This window comes from Camelus bactrianus, chromosome 6 (genome assembly GCF_048773025.1).
Source record: "Camelus bactrianus isolate YW-2024 breed Bactrian camel chromosome 6, ASM4877302v1, whole genome shotgun sequence".
Taxonomy (NCBI): Eukaryota; Metazoa; Chordata; class Mammalia; order Artiodactyla; family Camelidae; genus Camelus; species Camelus bactrianus.
Window position 1 is genome coordinate 315,900 of NC_133544.1, and position 19,078 is coordinate 334,977.

Genomic DNA, 19,078 nt, shown 5'->3' on the forward strand with positions numbered 1-19,078 from the left:
TCCAACAGTACCAGTTGGACCTTCTCCCAGCTCACATGCCACCTGGAGACGTCAAACTCAGGTAGGGTGAGGCTTGGTCACATTTCTCACGTCACATAACCTTTGTATCCCACTATGTGTAGATTTTAACGTGCAACACTGAGGTGAGATTTATAGCATATTGTGTAGTTTGTAACTTGCATAAAAATAAAATTACAAAGTACATAACAAGTATTCATTACAGCCCAATCACTAGTAAAGACATTTTCTTGAATGTTATTATTGATAGAAGTGCATTGAAATGCAGAGACTGTTGAAAACAATCCTCATGAACTCTGCTTACACATTACTGGTCAACACACTAACAGTCAAAATCATCATGAATTCATCACTGAAGGGGGTCTGGGAAACCTGACCAGTCTTTTCCAAAACTCTCTTCATGCTGACTCAGCATCAGTTATGACCAAGAGGAGGAGCACAGGTGAAAATGCTGGACAAACTCTCACCTAACATGTGTCCCTGCACAGACCACAAATGCGCTACCCGTCTGGGGGCTGCGTACATCACCAACGTGGGAGGAACTCTAGCAGCGACAACATACAATCCGTGTGCACACGTAAAATATACAGGTTCTATGTGTTTACCCTGAAAATTCACACAATAAACATGATATTTTGAAATCCTACCAACACCAGCAAACCACAGACACTCACAGCTGCTCAGGGGCCTGGCCCTGTCTGAGGCCAGCAAGGCCACGACTACCTATATAGTGAGATGACATGCAAATAGGGCCTCCCTCTGAGGATAAAGACACCTGGCCCTGGCCCTGCAGCACTGGGAGAGGAGCCCCAGCCCGGGATTCCCAGCTGCTCCCATTCTCTGAGCAGGACTGAGCACAGACAATACACCATGGAACTGGGGCTGAGCTGGGTTGTCCTGGCTGTTCTTCTACAAGGTAATTCATGGAGAACAAGAGCTTCTGAGGATGTGGGTGGTCGTGAGTGAGGGAATGAGAGGACGTGTGACAGTCTGCTGACCAGGATGTCTTTGTGTTTGCAGGTGTCCAGGCTCAGGTGCAGCTGGTGGAGTCTGGGGGAGGCTCGGTGCAGGCTGGAGGGTCTCTGAGACTCTCCTGTGCAGCCTCTGGATACACCTACAGTAGCTACTGCATGGGCTGGTTCCGCCAGGCTCCAGGGAAGGAGCGCGAGGGGGTCGCAGCTATTGATAGTGATGGTAGCACAAGCTACGCAGACTCCGTGAAGGGCCGATTCACCATCTCCAAAGACAACGCCAAGAACACTCTGTATCTGCAAATGAACAGCCTGAAACCTGAGGACACTGCCATGTACTACTGTGCGGCAGACACAGTGAGTTAAAGTCATTGTGAACCCAGACAAAAACCTTGCTCCCTGTGGCACGCACAGCCCCCAGGGGGTGCTCACGACCCACCAAGGGCAGGGCTGAGCCCCAGAGCAGGTGCAGAGGTGTGAGATGAGTTTGTAGTTACAATCCTTGGTTTCCTTTTCCCTCCCGTCAACTCTACTATAGACCCTCTGCTGGTTTCTAAATTTTCATTGTTGAGGTATGTGTTGCTTTCTGACAATAATATTTGTAATAAGGATGTATTTTCACAACTGAAATAAAGCTCCAAACAATGTTAAACTTTAGTATAATTTTAAAGGTGACTCAGAAAGTTTCGAACCTGATGAGTACCCTGAGAAGGCACAGGCACTGGGAAAACACGTGCAAACAGTTGCTCACCTTTGTCTCTGCTCCCGGGGCAGGAGGCTGCACACCCTCCATCTTTCTGTCAAAGGGCACGCAGGGTTAGCAGTGAGCAGGATACACGTCACAGACGCCAGTTCCACACTGCCCAGGACTGCGTGTGCAGGGATCCTCATTGCTCACGGGGTCCGGGGTCTACAGATCACATCTGGGCAAAATTTATTTCCAGCACAAAACGAAAAATGTTGCATTTTCTGAACTCCTGGACATTTACAACGCGGGCAGCACTTTGAATCCCCAACACACTAACATTCCCACCTGAGGTCGGTCGGGGTGATGCTCTGCCCTCTTGTTTCAACTCCCATCACGTAAATGAGTCTCCTTCCAGGTCCAGTTAGTGCCATGTTTTTGACACTTTCTGGTATATGTAGAAAATTTTCCTGTTTAAATTGGCCCACGTGTTGTGCTGAAGTGCAGTCCAGTGTCCCTGAGCACAAAGTGCTGTGAGCTCATTTAAGGAGAGAGTATTTCGAACAGACAAGCTCCATTGAGGCATGAATTAAACTGATGGGGGCTGTGAGCTTGATAATAAAGTTTGGCATAAATTTTATTTCAATAAAGGAACGCAAATCTCCCTTTGGGTTTTTGTGGCAGTTTGGGTTACCTGGTTCAATTTCAAATTCAGATGATAAATGGAGGTTTATGGTCAAGAAGGTGGTGATGCTGACCAGGTGGAAAATTACCGTGAGGAGATTTCAAGTTCGGGGTACACTGGGCAGACTGTCTCCAGAGGATTCGTTGTACAGGAGGACGGGGTGCTTAAATATTCCCTGGGGGATGATAGGTGTAGTGAGTTGGATCACATATTGAGGGTGATCAGAGTTCCAGGTGAGGATTCCCACTAACATGACTCAGCAGGTTTCTTGATAAACCTGGGACACGCAAAGATAGACGCAGAGTCATGCAGGTCCAGAACTAATTGAGGAAAGCATTTCAAGGAACTTCACTGATGTGTGGTCAAATGGTCAGTGTCAGCTTCAGAGTCAGGGTTCTTATCTTCACTGACATGATTCTCTGAGAGCCGAATCTAAATCCGAAGAACATGAAAACCTCTGTTCATTCCTCCTTTTGGTGACACTGCCACCTTTCAGAAGAAGAAAACAGATGCACAGAGGTGTCATGGATGCACAGACACGGGAGAAAAGTCCATCTGAGGCTCAGTGAGGACGGGGCCCCTGCAGGCAAAGGAGAAAGGCATCAGAAGAACCCAACCTTCTGGGCACCTTGATCTTGGACTTCCGGCCTCCAGATCTGAGAGAAATGCATTTCTGCTGTTTGAGCTGCCCAGTCTGTTATTCTGTAATGGAATCTCTACCCAAGTAATACACAAATGGTGAGCCTTTCAGGCATGTATGGGAAAGTAAGTGTCGTACTGCAAAGGAAAAATCATCTTTTCTTCACAGATGTGCTATGATCATCTACAAGAGTCACTTGAACTTCTACTGAAAAATGGTTTCGGCCTCACAGGAGTGGGTAGAATGATCCTGAACATATTAATGTCCAATATCTATCAGTTTTGGTATAATTTGGAAATCACGATATAAAATGTCCTCAAATTGAGAACCAACCAAATCTCAGAGCAGCAAGGAATGGACGTCTTAAAGTCTGTTCATGATTTCTAAGGGGGGTCCGAGGAACACACTGTAGACACAGGATGTGAGGTGAAGCATTGAGGAACAGATTAAGAAAATAACAGAACATGTGCTGTTGAACTGAGTTAACTTATTGGCAATAATGCCAACACAGTGGCAGGAAATGTGTACAAACTTTGGTGGGACATCGAGGAAAGAGCACAGCTTTTGTTTAACAAGCAGCTGAGAGTCAGAGCAGAGATGCCGAGCAGGTGAGCAGGGAGCAGAGGGGACCGGGGGGGTGGGGGGCACGAGAGGAGGAGTGTGGGAGACGCCCACTCCAGTTGTTAGTATCAGGCGTGACTTCAGGACGTTTTCACATGAAACACTGGGAGGGAAAGTAGGTCCTGCTCTGCTGACGGTCACTCCCCTGCCCTCCGACTCTCCTTGGACTGAACTCCCTGCTCTGGGAGGAGAGCAGCTGTGGTCAGTGAGCAGAATGGGTGTCCACCCTGGCCGTCAGGCAGCACCGCCTCCCGTGCCCTGAGACAGGGCCTGACCTGACCCTCCATGTTCATGTGGAAACACGACCCCACGTGCATGAGAACCACACTTAGGTCTCAGGGCCATCACATCACCTCTGCCACCCAGGGCCTGGGTCTCCTCTTCACTGACATCATCCTCTGAGGGCCAAAGGCTTAGCTGAGAAGAACATAAACCCCCCTCTCCACCACACACAGTGCCTCCTGGAGGGTCTGGGTCCATCCTCCCCCACGGAAAGCCCAGCAGAACCTGGGGTGCTTGGGTCTCACTGCTGGACAGCATACACAGTGCCTCTCCAAAAATTCCCCCACATCTCTAGAGACACATTGAAGGCCATGTGTCCCTGCAGCTCATCTCTGGGGTCCCTGAGGACACAGCCATGTGCTATTGTCACAGGAAGGAGAGTGAGTGAGGGGACATCAGGGTGACCCAGACACAACCATCCCTACATGGAGGGCTCCGGCCACCCGGGGGCACCCAGGGCCGTGAGGAAATCAAAGGACCCATTTCCCAGCAGGTGCAGAAGTAGCCTTGGACGGGTTTCCTCCCAGACACAGCGGATTCTCCACTGGTTCACCGTCTCCCCTGGAAGCCGATCCATAATGTTTCCAGGGAAACTTCCTGATCTGAACTTGGGCCTTTTTCATGCATTCAGGCTTGTCTGTGTTTTATTCTTCATCTAAATTAGGAACATACACACAGAAATATCTCTCCATGGGAACTTTATTTGATATTTATTCACTAAATATTCTTTTTCATTGTCAAATTTACAGATGTTAACTGACACAAATGATTCTTCTGTGCATCCTCGAGTCTGCCCTCCACCTTCCAATGTATTTCCAGCCATTTCATCCTCGAGAGTGTCCTGAGTCCTGTTTCCTGCAGTGCCTTTCACAAGCATAGCATGAGGAATGTTGTATATTTGGAAATTGATGTCTGTGTGAAAGTGGAGGTGTTTGTCCCCAGAGGACATTTGGAAATATCTGGAGACAGGGTGGGCTGTCACATGTGGGGTGGGCTGCAGGTGCCCGGTTCCCTAGTGGGCAGAGTCCATCAATGTGGCCGTGCGTCCCACACAGCACACGGCAGCTCCCACAACAGGAACCTAGACTCAAATGCCAATAATGGTGAAAAACTACGATAAAATATTTCTATGTTGTCAAATTTATATCATTGTTGACATACAGAGTCTACATTTGTTGTGTGTAAATTATTCTCACTTAATGGAAAGGCAGACACCAGACTTTGATCTTCAGTGCACTCAGGGTCCACATTACACTCTCTTCACACAACGTTCCTGCTCTGTGGGCAGGAGAGCCCCGAGCATGGACATACAAGACAAGGGGGCACCAGACCAGACCCCAGGACTGGTGAGGGGATCGTGGTTCGCATGGATTATGGGACCTGGATGTCAGAGCTGTCTTTTCTGAGCCCGAGTCTGCAGAAGCCCCGACAGAGCCCAGGCTGGACTGGATTCTTGCAACATTTAAAATTTCCTGCCTTTGTATCTGTAATAACTGAGGATTTTACCTCAGAACAATAATTTGTTACAATATTAATAAATGTTTCACATATGAGACACGTAGCAAATTGTTACTTGTTTTACAACTGTAATAACAGTGCTTGTAATTCTTAAAACCGTATCAGTATATCCAACACACTTGCTCTTGTATCCCTGCCCCACTGTGACCCACCCTGACAGAAATCACTAGACCTTCCCCAGCACCCACATCCCCTCCCCCTCAGGAGTCACAGCACCCCTTCACCTCCCCTCACCCCCTGCAGGCTGGTGGGGGCCACCTTCTCTCCTCTGAGCATGGATGTGACCAGGAACGTCTGTGGAGGTGGGAGCTCACGTCCATCCCAGGGACCTCCTCGGTAACTTACAAGGAAATCGAAAGGAAATAAGGGAGATAAAAGTCAACATTCTCATGGGAAGTTAGCTTTTTTTAATGTAACACAAACAGACGAGCAGTTGTTTCAATAACAAAAGTGAGTTTACTTTGGACCAGTAAACAGCTTCAGTATGGAGTCTGCAAACCTGATGAGCCACATGCTCGTCTTCAGTAAAAGGAGATGCCTCCTTCATCAAGGGGGGAAGGGGGCTGAGAGAGCCCTAGGGAACCAGAGCCTGTGCATTTCTCTTGGCAGAGTCCTGCCCAGGAAAGACAGGGAAGCCTTGCTTCCCCCAGCTGGGCTCTGAGGCCATCAAACGGCATGAGAGCTCCCCTCTGCTCACCCAATTTTACTAAACTGAGGTTTTCTTTCTATTTTGCCTTTTGCCATTTGATCAAGGTTGAGAACTTTCTCTGAAAACATCACTGATGAAGACTTAGGATTTCTGGGTTTTTTCACGTTTTTGTCTGTCAGCGCCAGGAAGGAACTCCTCTGGGTGTAACTTCTCATGTCAGAAGGAAAGTGCTCCTATTGAGGCCACATTCCAGCAACATGGAGCAGTGAGAGGGAGAGCGCGCAGGCTCTCTCACCGTAAGTCCCTGTGTTATCAAGACCGGAGGCTGGAGATCACCTGACATGTTATATTCTCATCAGAGACTCGGCAGGAAATTGTCCAATAGGTCTGGCACAGATGCCTTGGGAAGCTGTCTCAGCTGATGTTGCCCTCAATTCTGAGAGTCTCCACAGTCGGGTCTCCAGATGAGCAGGAATGTTCAGGGCCAGCTGCCTTCTTAGGTGTGTCACGTGGACCCAAGTTCTCACTCTCGGGAGACTGGTGGCACAAGGGCTGGTGAGCAGCACCTGCTGGAGACCTTTCCACTGAGGTTGAGGAGTTCTTCTGGAAGTGTCTTTCCCAGTAGATAAGCTATCCAGCTTGCAAGGTGTGACGCTTGCATCTCTGTCTCCTGAGAGGTACTGTGAAAAGACGGCTTCTGAGGAGAATCTTGGAGACGACCAGGAGGCGGAAAGTGGTCCATCACTTTTCAGCAATCATGAGGGACTTCAGTGGTGAAGCTGGGGATCCGAGAGGCTCCAGTACAGGTTTTGCTGTTGAGCGAATCATGCTGAGGTCGGGCCGTATGAACAAAAGTTGGACGCAGGTCTCGGCAGTGTCCAGGTAGCTGGGAGAGTCTCACATTTAGCCCGTAGATCAGGGTGTTGATCAGCCAAGACCCGATGGAGCCCATCTGCGTGGAAGTACATCTGGATGTAAGTGGAGCCCTGGTTCTCATGTCAGGTATCCTAAACATTGAGTCTGCATTTGGGTAAACTGCAATTTTCCTCAAGAAAACGATTGCCCCTTTAAGAATAAAAACTGTAGCAAGTGGTAGATGTCTTCCTTCAAGGAGGATTGAGAAGGAGATAAGGGAAACACATTATCCACAAACTAGAACTTCCAAAAGATGTTACATCATCCAGACCAGCCTCCAGGCTTACCCAGAATTAGAGGGGCTCTCAATATGGGAAGGAAAAGCTGGGCTGGTCTAACAAGATAACTCACAGGTCTAAGTATTGGAATACTGATCTGAGTTCTGCTGGACTAACTTGTAAATCTAAGTTTATCAGCATTGGTTTGCTGTTTATGTTTTTTTGCTGGCCAGCTGGATTTTCAAAGATACAAATGTGGCTTTGGAATGTTTGTTTGCTGCCTCCCTGCTCCACTTTTGTGATGATAATGCTGCTAAAGCTGTTCCATGCCTATTGGCCAAATACCCCAAGCTTGTACTTTACCCTATAAAACCTCATGTGCACATCTTGAAGGTGGTCAGAGTTTCGGAGCAGAAGCCCCTCTGAGCCCGCAGCCGTAATACATCTGAGTACCCCAACCCTCGGAGTGGTGCTTGTTTCTTGACTGGCCTGTCATTCCCGTAACATTTCTGGAGGCCCCAGCGAGATACAACCACACCGGGCCCTTCAGCCGCTGGACTGGTGGCTCTGGCTGACCGGGGGATGGAATTCCAGCAGCGAATGAGGTGGCGCCGCCCGACGATATTCCGGGTTCTCCTTCGTGATGGCAACTCAGCCCCTTGGGTGGCTGAGCTACAACCAGATCCAGACTCCATGGAGGGACGGATAGACTCACCAGGTGGCCGTCCGGACAAGGTAGGAACCCCCGGGAGGTATCAGGTCCTGTCCCACTGAACAGAAGAGGAAGCTGACCCCCTCCTACAGGCTCTCTGTCTGATGGTATTTCAGATGGGAAATCAGGTCAGGTATCAGGTCCTGTCCCAGTGGACAGAAGAGGAGGCGGATCCCCTCCTACAGGAAACAGGATATTGGTATTGGTGGGAGGAATGATATTAACCTCTCTGTGTGTCTGCGGGAGTGAATGAGCAGCCTGTGAAGCGTGCGATCAGGCTCGAGTTGGTAGCTCCACGGCATTCTGCTACGGAGTTTGAGTGAGTCCCAACCTGCGGTTCCGTTCTGACCTCATACGTCTCAGGGCGGTATCGGTCCCTCAGGGTCCCGATCGGAGTCAGCAGCTTATACTGACCCGCCAAAGCTAAGAGGCACCTTCGTCCCTGCTAGGGGAGTGGCCAGGCGGACGCTATGAAAACCCTCCCTTGTCTTGTCTGTGACACCGGCACAGGGTGGCCACACTGGGAGGGAAAAGGACATAGACAGCCAATGGGTCAACACCCCTGTGCCCTCGGAGGCTAGGATGCTATTTCTTTGAGAAAGTCTCCTACCTGATTCTGTCACAGAACACCCGAGACTTAGTGTTCCCCTACTGAACTGACCCAAGTAGTGCCCCTTTTGCCTAGCCCCAGACCCCCAGGACTCGCGTTTAGAAGATGAATTCCTTCTGGACTGGGCTCACCCGGCCTTGGAGGTCCCTTTTCTAGTCCATTTGTTTTACCATCTGCTGTCAGTCCCATGCCCCTGATAATTTAGTTCAGGATATAGAGAGGATTTAATGAAGAAAGTCCCTGGAACTGCTTGAGGCCTTGAGCTCCAGAGGCATCAGCTGTGACTGGAACCCAGAGTCCCTGACCAAGTTAACCTTAAAACAACTCATAGACCCAGCAAGAGAGCAGTCTCTCTGGGAACTCCAGTGTGTTGAGGAGTGAAGAAAGAAAAGATATAAAGGCTACCTTCCCAAACATCTAAAAAAATGGGAGGCTCTAAGTTTAAACCCACCACTCTAGACTGCATGATTAAGAATTTCAAAAAGGGGTTCTCAGGAGACTGTGGAATTTGAATGACCCCTGGCAGGCTCCGCACTTTGTGTGAGCTTAAATCGCCGGCCTTTGGAGATGGGTGGCCCTCAGGAGGAACTCTGGACCTAGCAAAAGTGCGAGCAGTCTATCAAATAATCATTGGAACCCCAGGCCACCCAGATCAATTCCCTTACATTGACTCCTGGCTGAATATCACCCAGACTCTACCCCCATGGATTCGGTTCTGCTCAAATGGACCTGGACAATGCAAGATATTAGCAGAACAGCCAGTCCAGGCCAAAAAGACAGACAGAAAAAAGCCTATTTTCCAGGGAGACGCAGAAGACAGATATGCCTACCCCCTCCGTATGCCCCCGGGGCACCAACACCTCCTGTCTGAGGACCCAGAAGCAGAGCCCAGCCCCCAGCCTGAGCCATAGGCAGGAGACTCCGCTCAGCACAAGCCGGGAGGCCAGCACCACCGGCCCTCCAAATGCTGCTGCGGGAGACACAAGGGCCACAGCAAGTTGGGGAAGACGGGACTGTTCAGCCTGGGCACCCTGTACTCTACTGCACACCCTTTAGCACCACAGACCTTCTCAATTGGTGCCATGATACTCCTTCCTACTCCGAAAAGCTGCAGGCTATGAGTGACCTCGTAGAGTCTATCTTCCATTCTCACTAGCCCATCTGGAAAGATGTCCGCCAGCTGCTTCTGTCTCTGTTCAATACAGAGGAGAGGAGACGCATTCTCCCTGAAGCACAAAAATGGCTGCAGGGCTGAGCCCCTGAAGACACAATGGATGTTGAGGGGTGGGCCATGACACCAGGCCAGATTGGGACTTTAACACCCAACAAGAAAGAGAAGCACTGCGTGAGCACCAGGAGGCCATCCTACAAGGGCTAAGAGCAGGAGCCAAGAAGCCAACTAACATGTCTAAAACGACCACAGTGACCCAGAGGCCAGACGGAACCCCCACTGACTTCTATGAGAGACTATGTGAAGCATTCCGAGTCTACATTCCTCTTGATCCTGAGGCCCAAGAAAACCAGGGGATGGTCAACGCTGCCTTCATAACCCAATCATACCCAGATATACGCCAGAAACCCCAAAAACTGGATGGATTCGCCGAGATGAATGCTACACAGCTGCTGGAAGTTGCAAACAAAGTTTTTGTAAACCGAGAACGGGAAGCCCAACGAGAAGCAGACCAGCGAATGAAGCAGAAAGCCACATTCCTTGCAGCAGCCCTGAGGAAAACAAGCTTCAGCCAGAATCCTGCACCACCCCGGAAGAGGGGACCCCAACCATGGATGCCCCTGGGCCAAGACCAGTGTGCATACTGCCGGGAGACAGGACACTGGAAGAACGAGTGCCCAAACAGAAAGGATGGAAAGAGAGCACCCCCAAAAGGCCTATTTATCAGCTGGAGCCACCAGCCAGTAATCACATCGGACTGGCTGGGGTCAACTCAGAATAGGAGAAACCGGCCCCCTGCCCCTGGGCCCCCGGGAGCCCAAGGTCAAGATGTTTATAGGGGGCCAACCAATGACTTTTATGGTAGACACAGGAGCAGAGTATTCTGTGGTGACCCAAACTGTAGCCCCCCCGACCAAGAAAAAGACAACTATTATAGGGGCTACTGGGGACTCAACTGCCTGCCATTTCTGCCAACCACGATCCTGTCAAGTAGGGGGCCATCTAGTGACACATGCCTTTATTCACTGTAAGGGACCATATTTAGTGTTATTAACTACCCCTACAGCTGTTAAAGTTGCAGGAATCATCCCTTGGATCCACCACTCCAGGGTTAAGAGAGCGAATTCACCTCAGACAGAGGGTCCCTGGGAAATTGAGTGTGTCCCAGGAGACCTGCTCAAGATCAAGAGGGACCAGAAAAGGATCGACAAGCCCTGCTCTAGCCACACCTGGAAGCTGGCTAGCCAATGCACGGCTGAAGCTTGAGGATCGACGAGCCCTGCTCTAGCCACTCCCGGAGGCTGGCTAGTCAACGCATGGCCGAAGCCTGAGGAAAGCTCAACGCAGCTGTTAAATGTATTTCTTTTGTGCTCCCTTGCCTCTTTCCTTGTTTGCTATACTAGTCTGCGTACTAGCAGTGGGGATATCTAGCGCCACCCCACCTGACTGGAACATAGGCCATAGAATCCTGGTAGCTATTTTATACCTTGGTATAATTAGTGCCATCACTGCAGCATCATGTCTAAGATAATCATAAGGCTGATGCTACTGACGCTAATGCCCTCACTCCCCTTGGCTGCACGATGCACCTGCATGTAACCGGGTGACAAGTGGTCCATGTACCAACCTGTATTTTCAGCTTACAGGTGAATTCAGCCATGATCTTCAATGAATAGCAGAAACCCTGGGAACTCTACAAAATCAGATTGACTCTCTGGCCGAGGTGGTCTTACAAAACAGGAGGGGTCTGGACCTACTCAAGGACAAAGAGGGGGGACTATGCCTCTTCCTAAATGAAGAGTACTGTTTTATGCCAATCAATCAGGAATTGTTACAGGGATAGTTCAAGAGCTACAAGACCCAGTGGAAAAGAGAAAACATATTTTAGATAAGAGCCCATGACAGGCCCCTGGGGCTGGACCTCCTGGCTGGCACCGTTCATAGGTCCTTTGCTCCTGATTTTTGCAGTTCTGCTAATTGGGCCCCGTGTCCTAAACTTCCTGACCCGCTTTGTCAGTGAGCAGAAAGAGGCTATAAAACTTCAGATGTTAGCCTCCAATTATGAGCCCCTGCAACATCTAAGTGATGATGCTTACACCAACTAGGGTTGTGAAAGCATCAAGAGGGGGGAATGTGAAGGAAAAGCTGGGCTGGTCTAACAAGATGATTCACAGGTCTAGGAATGTGAAGGAGAGGCTGGGCTGGGCTAACAAGATAACTCACAAGTCTAAGTATTGGAATACTGATCTGAATTCTGCTAGACTAACTTGTAAATCTAAGTTTATCAGTGTTGGTTTGCTGTTTATGTTTTTTGCTAGCCAGCTGGATTTTCAAAGATACTTATCTGGCTTTGGAATGTTTGTTTGCTGCCTCCCCACCTCCACTTTTGTGATGATAATGCTGCTAAAGCTGTTCCATGCCTATTGGCCAAATACCCCAAGCTTGTACTTTACCATATAAAACCTCATGTGCACATCTTGAAGATGCTCAGAATTTCGGAGCAGAAGCCCCTCTGAGCCCGCAGGCATAATACATCTGAATACTCCAACCCTCCGTGTGGTGCTTGTTTCTTGACTGGCCTGTCATTTTCATAACAAACGAATTCCTGGAACAGCAATGACCCAGTAAGTTTAATTCTCCCCATTGAAGGCAAAAAGGGACTGGCCAGCTCTAGCAACTGGAATAATAAAGAATGCAGTTCACTAATCAATCACAGTGAAGAATTCAGGAACACGGGGATGGCTGTTAGTGTTTTGTGAGGGTTCAAGGCAACACAGTGCTGCTGTGTTTACTGTGCAGTTTCCTGCCCCTAGGGGCTGACGCGGCTCCACCATCAGCCCCGAAGTTGTCTCCTCAGGAAACCGAGGAACCACAGGGACAAGTTCAAGGAGTGATGAGGCCTTGAGCCTTGTAATCTTCTGTTTTGGGCTCTATGGCTTGAAGGATTTCTCTAATTGTAGGAGATTGATTAATACTAGGAAGATGTTTACGAGAATATATTTGAACCCTGAAGGAAGGTGCACTGTGAATTTTGCAAATACCAGCGTGAGGCTTCGAAAACATGGAAGGTGATAGCTGATTCGATGGGAGAAAAAAATCAATTCTTCCAGAACTTGCGTTAGTACCATCAGAGACAGAACGAATAAAAATGCTTTCATTTCATTTAATTTAATGTCTTCTATCAAGTTCTAGAATTACTTCTCTCTTTGGAGATACAGTAATTCTACCATAATATTTCACTGAACAGTCTTAACCGTAAAATGGACAAAGGTGGAGAAATGAATGCATAAACTGTGTGCATCTCTCGAAGGGCCTAAATATAAGAGGAGGCTCAGGGCACAGACGTGTCGAGGCTCGTCACAGGTCCCCACTGTGGGAACTGCTCTAGTTCCCTGAGCCTGGGCTGCTCTCAGTCATTCAGCTGAGCAGGGAGGGTGCGGCTCAATGACCGTTAGGATGGAAGGAAGCTCATCATCAACCTGGAGAAACTTCTGTTAAGAGAAGGGACTGGGGAGACTCCATGTCTTTCCTCAGAGCCACTGGCTACTAGGAGGATGTTGGGAGGGCTGCTCAGAGGGCTGACAGTGCCTGAAGCACATGCATTTATAAGAGTCTCTTTTTCAAAGTCCTGGATCTTGCCAATAATAGCAGAACCAGGAGGGAGTTGGGATTTTCTGGGGCCTTCATTCGCTTTAAATGAAGTTTAAGTATCTTAGCATGTGTCCTTCGAGGTGTCTCACCTACACTGTGACAGAGGTGGTTTGCCACTTTAAGAAAATAAGAGGTGGACACGGTTTCCCATTCCATCCTGCACCTCTTCCCTACAGTTGAAATGTCCTGTGTCAGCTTATTTGTAAACTAGGTTTAAAAGCGGCCCAGGTGGAATAAACATATGAAGCAAAACAGCAATTTTCTTCTAAAATTATTTGCAGTTGATTGAAATAAACATGAACAGATTCAACAGGTTTTCATGGGAAACCCGAATTTTTATTGCAAATAAAAGAGTTGACAAAGTCTCAGGAATTGCCCAATGAATTTGCCTACTTGCTGCTAGAGAATTTTTATGTAACAAGTTAGTGGACTCTTCTCCTGGCTGAAATTCTGAACACCTTTTAGGATTCTCCCAGAAAGCGGTTTACAAAAGTGCTAGGCATGACACAACAATACCTGCAGGAACAGGACGATGTAAGTCAGAGAAGCCGTGCTGAACAGTCTGAGGGGCCACATTAAATTTCTCTGTGAGGAACGTTGGTTTGGAAAATCTTTGACTACAGTTCAGGTTTAGTCCAGAAAAAAAAAAAAAAGAAATGAGGAGATGGTCCTCTGGTTCCTCATAAGGATGAAAATTAAGATAACAAGACCTGACAAGTTGGAGGAATAGACTATGGGGAGAATTTTAGAGGAAGTGGAAGTTGCGGAGACACTGACTGTGGAAGACCTGAGGGTACAGCGGAGGTGCAGCAGTAAGAGGAGAGGGAGGAATTGGTGCTGGAGGGAAGCCTGAGACCCACAGGCCAGGGAAGGGGAGCCCGAGGCTTCAGAGGCCCAGATTTCTTTCCTTAGTCCCTGTTTGCCTCAGTTAATCTTATGATCATAATTTACAAGAGGTAATTAGAGGTTCTAAAACATGTTTGAAAGGCACAGAATGATGAGGTAAATAGCTGTACCATTCAGTTTTGGAGATTTTACATAGTTCTTCAAGTCGGTTTTAAGAAAAGTAAGTTTGAGATTTTCTAAAGTCCCCCATAATGGCCATTGACATGTATATATAATGGAAGCATGAATCGCTTTTGGCCAGGCCTGTCCATTTCACTATACATTTCCACAGGGAAGGTCCGTGGTTTTAAAACACAAAAGTAGCTGGGGTTCCTGTAGCAGAGGTGACCTCAGAACAGTTAGATAACTTGGACCCCAATTCTGAAGCTGATTTCTGGAGAAAAAAGGAATAATTTCTAAGCAGCATAAAGGGTCAAACTGCTCAAATAGTGCAAATAGCCAGCAAGCCCAACACCAGTCAGGTCTAAGGGATCAGTCTGGTTCTGAAGGAGCCAGGCTGAAGGATGCTCAGCACAGGCCCAGTAGATCAGCCCCTATTCCCAAGGAGTGGGAGGAAGGCCGGCCACTTCCAGCTGGAACAACCTGCTTTCAAAGTCAGAGTGAAAGCCCAATAAGTACTTGCCTACAGTGCAAGGTCTTACCTACAAAGGACACACCTTACAATAGTTCTCAGGCAAAGCCTGCAGAGCTTCCTACTGCACAGATGTGGAAGCTGGGCTCCAGGAGAATGACTTAGACTCAAACTGCAGGGTCGGGGAGAAACACAGGGCGCAGCCATGGGACCAGTGTGGGTCCCACAACTGTTTGCTCAGCAGCCCCACAGTCATACGGGGTCTTGTCTGATTCCATAAGGGCCCTGAAAATGTTGACCTGATACAAAGAGATGGCCAGTCATTTCTCCAGGAAGAAGAAATGTTTTCATCTGGGATCAACAGCAATTTACGGTCAGTGCCTGGAATCACACTGAGCCACCGGCAAGTTCCTAGCATACACGGGGATAAGAACTATTTTGTGGATGGGAATGGATGTTGCAGGAAGGGCTGTAGTGAACAAGGCACCCAGGGCTTCTCACCGACTGAGCTGTGACCACCCCTCACTGCCTGAGTCCTTGCCAGGAGGGAACAGGGTGTCTTTCTTCTTCTCTGATAGGACATGAGAGCCCACCGTGCTGTCACCAAACTCTATTTCAGTGAGGTTTCTGTGTATTCAGTATTATTATCATTTTTCCCACTTTGTGAGGTTGGATCAGTTTTGTTGCAGAAGCCAGGCTGCCCCAATCAGGCAATGCTGGGAAAATGGGTTAATCTTCATGGTGAAATAAAAGTGAATCATGTGGATGGCAAAAAACAAATTCACATATAGAGACACTCATTGGAAGGAAACTCCACACCAGATCTGAATTATGCAGGTTTTTGTATTTAAGCCTGGAGATGGAGCAGAGATCAGACTGTGGCTAAACCCAGAACCCAGAGAGCAATTGTGTTGTTCCCAGCATGTTCAGATGTTCTGAACAAGGAGCTAAATGCAGGTGAGACTGTGTTATCCAGATCCCTCCCTACAACTGAAGATTAAGGGATAAAGAATGAGATAATTTTGTAATATAAAGAGGATACAGGAATAAAGAAACATTCTGCTGATGGAACTAAAATATTGAAGCCCCCATCGTGGAAAATTGCTACTTTCTTACAAAGTTTAGGAAGCACTCACCATAAATCCAGCCATTTAATAGTAAATATGTCTCTCGGTGAAATTAAAGCTCACGTTCACTGAAAACACTGTGTGCAGGTGCTCGTGGGGCCTTCACACATGCTGTAAAGTGGAAAAAAGGGCTAAACCCATAGCTCAGTGCAGGGCCGTGTGCTGATGGCGTCTGAGGTACAATTAAGCCCAGCATCGCAGCCCTTGTCATGGGATTTAAGAAAACAGAGTCGCTCAGTCATTACTGGAAAATCCTAGAACTCCACTTTCCCTCAGATGCCATCAATTTCCTGTCACAGGACTATGTCTTGTGTGTGTCAGAGACAATACTTGGACAGATGAGGTTTGGATGCAGATATGATACAAGAGTGTGAGTCTCTGCACGTACGTGCATGTGCACCTGCGTGTCTGTGTGTGTGTGTGTCCCTGCGCACACTGAGGGGAGCCCAGGTCATATGTCTCATGATGGTTTCCAGGACTTCCAACTTCTTCTGAATTTGTATAAGCCCAGCTCATTTTATTTATAAAACTAACAGTATTCTTTACAGAAATTTGTAATAGGAATATTCATTCAAATCAATATCTTTCCAGTCATCAATGTAAACTCTATCCATTGATCCTCTATCCAGGATTCTGACATTAATTTTCTCAGAAGCATGTGAACCTCGGTGCAGCCCAGTCTTTCCAAGAATACTTCTGAGAATTCAGGATGAAGCCTGGGATTCTAAACCCGCTTTCTGTGTGTTCCTGTGCCTCCTTACTGAACTTCCCTGACTCAGAGTCTCAATGCATATTTCATAACCTCACCCTCTTCCTCGTTATGCTTTCCAGCTTCTGAAGCTAAGACCCTCGCCTGTGTGGATGAGTCTAACCCATAAGCCTTCGAGCTGCTCCAGGCTTTGGTCTGAGGGCAGCACACCTGGGTGGGGAGTGGTTTCTTGAAAGACTCAGTATCAAAAGATGACACAGAGGAGTTGGCAGTGACCCTCAGGCTGCACACCTGGCAGTTCACACTCAGAAACTTTAGTCACCTGGGATTTGGCAGTTGATCCAGGAGTGCGGGGTGAATCTTCCTCCCAGCTATCATGCCACATGGAGACGTCAAACACAGGTAGGGGAGGTGTGGTCCCATTTCTCACATCACATGGACAATCTCTGCATCTCTGTGTAGATTTAAACATGCAGAGCAGAGGGGAGATTGAGAGCACGTTACATTGTTCATGTCATTTATGTAAAAATAAGACAACACAGTGAAAATTAAGCATCTTTCAATCTCAATCCCACGATAAGTAAAGATGTTTTCCTGAATGCTGCTATTGATAGAAAGTCAACTATTAGAGACTCCTGAGAATGCGTGCATGACCCCTGCTCACACATGATCAGATACACACGATCATAGAACAGAACCGTCATGTTCTCATCACAGGAGGGGGTCCAGGAAGCCTCACCAGGCTTGTCCAACACTGTCTTAGAAGTGATTCTGGACCACTTACGTCCAGACAGGCAGAGCAAACATGAAAATACGGGGTCAAAATCTCACTTTATATGTGTCTCTGGACAGTCCACAAATGACTTACTATTCTGGGAATCTTTAAATCTCCAATATGGGAGGAACACTGACAACTACAGCACAGGATTTGTGTGCATGTGTAGAAACAAAAGAACATAGCAGGGTGCTAAGAGTTTACCCTGAAAAATTGACGTAATAAACATGATATTTCCAAATGCTACCAACACCAGCAAACCACAGACACTCACAGCTGCTCAGGGGCTGGGCCCTCTCTGAGGCCAACAAGGCCCAGACATCCTATATAGTGAGATGACATGCAAATAGGGCCTCCCTCTGAGGATAAAGCCACCAATCCCTGGACCTGCAGCTCTGGGAGAGCAGCCCCAGCCCGGGATTATCAGCTGCTCCCATTCTCTGATCAGGACTGAACGCAGACGAATCACCATGGAGCTGGGGCTGAGCTGGGTGTTCCTGGTTGCTCTTCTACAAGGTAATTCATGGAGAACAAGAGCTACTGAGGATGTGGGTGGTCGTGAGTGAGGGAATCAGAGGACGTGTGACAGTCTCCTGACCAGGATGTCTTTGTATTTGCAGGTGTCCAGGCTGAGGTGCAGCTGGTGGAGTCTGGGGGAGGCTTGGTGCAGCCTGGGGGGTCTCTGAGACTCTCCTGTGCAGCCTCTGGATTCACCTTCAGTAGCTACTGGATGTACTGGGTCCGCCAGGCTCCAGGGAAGGGGCTCGAGTGGGTCTCAACTATTAATAGTGGTGGTGGTACCACATACTATGCAGACTCAGTGAAGGGCCGATTCACCATCTCCAGAGACAACGCCAAGAACACGGTGTATCTGCAAATGAACAGCCTGAAACCTGAGGACACGGCCGTGTATTACTGTGTGAGAGACACAGTGAGGGGAAGTCGGTGTGAGCCCACATGCAAACCTCCCTGCAGTGACACAGGGTGGGTGCAGGGGGCGCACATAACCCACCAGGGGGCGCACCTGATCCACCAGGTGGTGCTCAGGGTCCACCTGCTGTGTTCAGGGTCAGCCCAATGAGCAGGTGCATGGAGCGGTGATTGTCTCTTCTCATTAAGAAAACTTTTTGTGGGCTTATAACACTTGGCATTTTATAGGTGATGGGTTTTTTAATTTTAAACGTTATAATTTGTGTTTATACTGTACCTGTGTTTTCAAGTACTCTACAATAAATGAGATAATAACCTCTCTGTGTACAGTTTAGTTTTTCCAAGGGAACAGAACCAATGTCTGGAGAAACCAAAACAATAGATCATTCATATGTTTTCTAAATACATGACTATGGAGGCTGAGCAGTGCCACAAATTACTGTCACAAGCTGGACCCAGGAAAGTGGGGGTGTCTTTCCAGTGTGATTCTGATGCTGAGAACCAGGGGAGCCATTGCTGGAAAGCCCAGCCTGAGGGCAGGCGGAGGTACGTGTCCCAGCAGAAGCGTGAACTGCTGTGTTCACCTTTTCTCACATAAGAAGGGATAAGACATGAAAGAAACAAAGACATAAACACACGCATACACACACTTACACACAGATATACACGCATGCACACACGTATACATGTGGCTGCAGCAAAACAAGGGGAAAG

At 48.2% G+C, this 19,078-nt stretch overlaps 1 protein-coding gene across 1 annotated transcript; it reads left to right on the forward strand.

The window, feature by feature from the left end:
• The first annotated feature begins 779 nt into the window (after positions 1–779).
• On the forward strand, positions 780–18,684 carry LOC141577853 (uncharacterized). Its single transcript, XM_074364828.1, has 5 exons — positions 780–934; positions 1,039–1,350; positions 7,753–7,937; positions 17,806–17,950; positions 18,055–18,684. Exons 1-5 carry the CDS (start codon positions 889–891, stop codon positions 18,513–18,515), a joined length of 1,149 nt encoding a protein of 382 aa, XP_074220929.1. The 5' UTR covers positions 780–888; the 3' UTR covers positions 18,516–18,684.
• Positions 18,685–19,078: the final 394 nt, after the last annotated feature.